The following is a 6238-nucleotide window of genomic DNA, read 5'->3' on the forward strand; positions in this document are numbered from 1 at the left end:
ATATTAATACACCAACTGCGTTAGGATCAGTGGCAAAACACTCCAGAACTAGGCACATGTTGGTCCATGTTCGCACGGCAACTCGTGAAGTGATTTTTCTAGCTCCCCCCTTCTCCCCCTTGACGCTCTTCGCAAAACGCGAATGCAGTTTCCACGTGGCAGATATTAACTGCCTTCCATATTTGATGTGGTGGCGTCCACAGTCAACATTAGTGTAACTATTATATATATATTTTTTACAAATAAAACAACAATATTATGCAGCGTACCAGGACTTCGATGGGTGTGGGTGGATGGACGGGGGACTGGGTAATTACTGGGAAGTATTTGCCGCTGCATTTGGGTTAATTAATTTTCACGTAAATTACATTTCAATTTTTTTTTTTTATCAAATCCCCACAATTTGTACTCGTTGTCGTGGTCATTCACTGTCATCGTCGTCGTCACAGAACATCATCATTACGCTACCACCACCAATCATCAAACCCACCCAACAACCATCACTGGTCATCATCATCATCATGACCCAATCCCCATCAGATAATCCTGCGCCTCGCTTGCAGTGCCGGGGCCCCGGCGGTTGGGGTCGCCGTAACAGCGGCGGCCGCGGCCGCCGCAGCGGCCGCGGCGGCCGCAGCGGCCGCGGCGGCGCGCAGCTTGCGTGGCGGTGGTGGGTCCCCGCGAGCGTCCCGGGACAGGGGGCAATACTTGATGGTGTGAGCACGGTCGCCGTTCACGCCGCAGAGCGGGCACGTGTAGGCGCGCAGGCGCGGGCACAGCACGCGGCCGTCGGGCGCCTTGAGCACGTGGCCCGCGTACACCGCCTCCGCCTCGCCGTTGTTGCGGCAGAAGACGCACACGCGCGGCGGCTCCGCGCATTTCCCACGGACCTGCGGGTGCGAAGGGGGAGGAGGAAAGGGGGTGAAAGAGAGAACGGCCATCCACGACGACAATATTAACAACGAGCCTTTTGCCCGTCCAAGGACGACGGGTGTATTGCAGTAAATCTGAAGCTTGCAAGCGAAAAGCAGAACGCGACGTGATATCCATTGTATCGATTCGTGTGCAATTTGTAAGGACGCGGTGACACAGACTTATTTAATTTAAAGGTTTATAATCCCTTGTTCATCACGACGTCCTTTTTACTTCTAAGTCTTAACAACAGCGTGACGGAGATCACGTGACGTGATGAGGGTTCTGCCTTTGTAGTGAGGGTTGTGAGTTGACGGCTGAGGAGGGGGGAGGAGGCGCCTCGCCCCCCCATGTGGAGTGACGTCACCCGCTAATTAATATTAATGTTGGAGGGGGGGTGTCCATTGGGAAGACGTCACCTCTTCATTATTATTAACGTGGAGTGACGTCACCCGCTAATTAATATTAATGTTGGAGGGGGTGTCCATTGGGAAGACGTCACCTCTTCATGATTATTAACGTGGGGGGCTGTTCGATGTGGAGTGACGTCACCTGCTCATGATTATTAATGAGGGAGGGGGTGCTACATGTGGAGTGACGTCACCTGTTCATGATTATTAATGAGGAGGGGCTGTCTCATCATTATAGTAGTAAATGCTGTCGAGTTGTGCTCCTGTACTGCATACGTTTTGTTTCCGCGTTTGTGCTGTCACGCACCCCCCCATGGGGGGTGGCGAGATGCCCCGATAACTAGTGGGGGTGCAGGCTGCAGGACTACTGCCCCATGATGTACGTGGCTTTGAAGGGTTGTGCACCGTGCTGTTTGGAATTATGTGCGACCAAGGATTCATTTCAGAAATGCAGCCGGAGATGTCCGGAGCCGAGCTCCGGAGAAAACATTCACCCCCCCCCCCCACGCCTTCCCAGGCGCGCATTGAAGGATGGGGGGGCCTGGCAAATATTTAAATTAAGCCGTGTGTCCGACGTTTCGAGAAACGTCCGACATGATGCGGAACAACACGCGATACAACCCGATAACCCATCGGATGATGTTGAGCGTGTTTCCCAGTTATAGTATTGTTTTTATTTATATGTAGCGACGTTAGAATTGTAGCCATGAAAATAGACAAAGTATGGAAAGGCCCGTGTTAAAAAAGGTCGATGTTTGAACCGCATTTTTAACATCGCATGGAAGAGGTGGTGGTATTTAATACGCACCTAATTTACCCCCTACATTGTGTCGAAGTGGTTAACAATATAATCATTTAATTGTATAAAGCGCCCTTATAGGACACTGCACTATGAACTGGGCTATAAAATATCGATTCCCGATCACGGCTAATTTCAGTGACGAATTATAATATATGGATACGTCTGCCGCCATCCCTCTTCGCCAAACAAGCGACATGGCGTGGCGTTCAACACAGCAGTGGCTTCGCAATAGGAATGAGTGGCCCAGAATGTTCACTGAACAATACGAGTGCTGGTTAGCTCATGCCTACGTGACCCGCACCCTTCACGCATCGTTCTCGCGTACGCACCACGCAACTTGCACCCCGACATCACCACTACCACCACGACATCACCACTACACGACATCACCACTACACGACATCACCACTACCACCACATGACATCACCACTACCACTACACATCACCACCACCACGACATGACATCACCACCACCACGACATCACCACCACACATCACCACTACCACCACCACACGACATCGCCACTACTACCACCACCACCACGACATCACCACCACCACACATCACCACTACTACCACCACCACACGACATCGCCACAACACGACATCACCACTACACGACATCACCACTATCACCACTACTACCACCACCACCACACATCACCACTACTACCACCACCACACGACATCACCACTACTACTACCACCACCACGACATCGCCACTACACGACATCACCACCACCACACGACATCACCACCACCACACGACATCACCACCACACGACATCACCACCACGACATCGCCACTACACGACATCACCAACTACTATCACCACTACACGACATCACCACTACTATCACCACTACTACTATCACCACCACGACATCACCACCACACGACATCACCATTGCCACCACCACACGACATCACCACTACACGACATCACTACTACACGACATCACCACTACTACTACCACCACCACCACCACGACATCACCACTACCACACGACATCACCACCACCACCACGACACATCACCACCACCACGACATCACCACCACACGACATCACCACTACCACCACCACGACACCACCACCACACGACATCACCACCACACGACATCACCACCACACGACATCACCATCACCACCACACGACATCACCACTACCACATCACCACCACCACATCACCACTACCACCACCACACGACATCATCACTACCACCACCACACGACATCACCACCACACGACATTGCCACTACGCAGGACAAAAGCGCGCGTGGTTCACGGAGTGAAATTGGCTGCGAAATGGATCGACAATAACGGTGACATCACCAGTTCACCCAGACACAATCGAGTGCCGAATGTTCATGATCAAACATGAGTTACGAATTTAAATCGCCTAATACAACCATGCCAAGCAACTGCATAAAAGTTATACCAAATACAGCACGAGGTATTGGATCACTGGATTTATTTTTTTAAATGTTCTAAAATCTTAACTGGATACTGACGCCTACCAACATGCACAAACATTGTGCAATCCACCGCTGAATGAAGATCTCATTCAGTGCGGGGTCATGGGGGTTACTTGACCATACTTCACCACCCTGGCTAGTGTACGTATCAAGGATTGCGTCGCACCGAGATAATTAGAACACAGTCATATTAGACACGCTTGGGGCATGCCACGACACATTCAACAGTCTGGACAGGAGGAGTAAATGTCAAATGTGTAGTCGAGTTGCCCTGCCGCATAGCAGGCATTTCAATGGCCGGAATAGTTCCCATCTGCCAATGTTTACGTAATGAAAACAACAAAAAAACCCGGGCAGACAATTACAGGAAAATATTCCGTGCTCATCAAAGCCACGTAATTGCGCTTGCATTAAAAACAACAAAAATAACTTTATGTCAACGCAGCAGGCATCACACGGGTTACAACCTCCACTGTAAAAAAAATGTTTTCCCGGGTTAATTTACGCACGAAAACGCAAACACCTGTTCACGCGACCCAACAAAAGATGGCTTTTTAAAACTGCGTTTGTCCTGCCTCAATTAATTCTCACAGCCTCATTGATGAGTGTCCTTGCAGGAGGTGCAATTGGTTTAAATAACTCCCCCACCCCCCCGCAAAAAAAACTAAACCCGCGGTGGATTAACTTCGCGTTTGTTCCATTGACATAAATCATCGCCGACTAAGTAAGCGTCGTCACGTCGTGAAGGACAGAGACAATGGGGGAGGCGGCGGTGACTATTTCGGCAAGTGCGCCACACAAAGGACCGCTTCGCTTGCCTCCGAAACGCGCCGATAAAAAAACAAACCCCGCAATCGTCTCTTTCGCATCGCCCTCGTCCCGAAAAACACGACGTGCGTTTCATGTTCACCAAGAACGCTGCCGAGCGAATACCAATCGTCAACAATTCCTCGAGCCAGGAACGCGCATTCAAACGGGTTGTGAGCATTGATGAATTCCGTCATGGAAACACACGCACACACGCGCACGACTCGTGTGCGTGGAGAACAGACTGAATGACGTTACCAGAATATTGAAGACAAGGAGATGTGCTTGTATAGATAATTGATGATCACACTGAGCGCCATACACATCCTCAACCCCGCGGCTATCGCAGCACAGGCTTTAAATGTGTGTGCGTGTGTGCGCATGTTGTTTACTGCACGCAATTCACGCACGCACACACGCAACGAGATGCTCACCTTTCGGTTCCTCCGCTCCGCTTCGAAGAAGGGCGATGGGAACGATTCGGGTTCGGAGTCGACAAACCAAGGATCCTGGTCCCCTATGGTGCCGATCCGACCTCCGCTGCCACCTCCTCCTCCTCCACCGCCTCCTCCACCTCCTCCTCCAGCGCCGCCGAAGAGGCTCAGCACCGAGAATCTCTCCTCCAGCTCGGCCATGAAGGCGACCCTGTCCTCGCTGACCCCCCCTTCCTCCAGCTCCTCACGGGGACTCGAGTGCGGCGGCGATTCGGAGTAGCAGCTGCTGCCCAGGCTGTCCGAGTCGGCGCCGCGATGAGGCGGCAGCTCCAGCCCCGAGGGCCCCAGGGCGCTCAAGCCGAGCGGGGAGCCGCGCATGGCGGCGATGGGGGCGACCCCGCGGCGCTCGGGCGGGTACGAGGCGCCGTGGTGCCCCGCGCCGATGACGGCGACGGGCAGCGGGGAGCTGGCGGGGAGGTCGAGCCCCAGGGTGGCTCGAAGAGCCTCGCAGATGGACGGCGGGGCCGGCTCCGGCACCACCTTCTCCTTCTTGGTGACCAGCGTGCTGAGCCCCAGGTAGTCGTTCCACGAGTTGAAGGTGTGCTCGTACGACTCGCGTAGGTAATTGCAATTTAAATAGTCCATATTGGCGTGCATTTAAGCGCTCGGTGGTCGATCTGTTATTTTCCACAGCACGACTTGACTTGTCTCTTTTTGCCTGCACGTGGCCACGAATGCGATTGACGGCTTTAATGCTAATTGCAAGGACAACAATGATAATGACGACGAGGAATCGACGAAGAAGATGGTAGTCGGTGGGACAACCTCTCAACAGGTTTATTTCCTCTCTCGATTATTGTTGACTCGGCCCTTCCATGCCGCACGACGCGCTGGAAATGTCTGCTCGTTATTGCATGCGAGGGAGGCGAGGCGCCCGCTTTTATAGTTGTGTCGGGGCCGGTGGGCGGGCCGGCGATGATGCCCGCAGCTCGCCCCGCCCGCTGCCCCCCCCCGCCCGCTGCCCCCCCCCGCCCGCAGCCCCCCCCCGCCCGCAGCTCCCCCCCGCCCGCTGCTCCCATTGGCGCGCGCCACTCACAGGGCACTGATGTCAACGGGAGGCGCCATGGTTACTGCGCGTGACACGCACGCAACTCCCCGCAACTCACGCACGCAACTCACAACTCACGCAACTCACTCCCCACAACTCACTCACTCCCCGCAACTCACTCCCCACAACTCACTCCCCGCAACTCACTCCCCACAACTCACTCACTCCCCGCAACTCACTCCCCACAACTCACGCAACTCCCCGCAACTCACTCCCCACAACTCACTCACTCCCCTCAACTCACTCCCCTCAACTCACTCCCCACAACTCACTCCCCACAA

At 53.5% G+C, this 6238-nt stretch overlaps 1 protein-coding gene across 1 annotated transcript; it reads right to left on the bottom strand.

The window, feature by feature from the left end:
- Nucleotides 1-387: 387 nt before the first annotated feature.
- NANOS1 (nanos C2HC-type zinc finger 1) lies at nt 388-5726 on the bottom strand. The gene is made up of 2 exons (XM_032950685.2): nt 4850-5726; nt 388-890 (listed from the first exon to the last, which is right to left on the bottom strand). The coding sequence occupies exons 1-2, from the start codon at nt 5504-5506 to the stop codon at nt 537-539; spliced, it is 1011 nt and encodes a 336-aa protein (XP_032806576.1). The 5' UTR covers nt 5507-5726; the 3' UTR covers nt 388-536.
- Nucleotides 5727-6238: the final 512 nt, after the last annotated feature.

Source organism: Petromyzon marinus, chromosome 9 (assembly GCF_048934315.1).
Source record: "Petromyzon marinus isolate PM22_M1 ecotype Great Lakes invasive population chromosome 9, UKy_Petmar_22M1.pri1.0, whole genome shotgun sequence".
NCBI classification, from domain to species: Eukaryota; Metazoa; Chordata; class Hyperoartia; order Petromyzontiformes; family Petromyzontidae; genus Petromyzon; species Petromyzon marinus.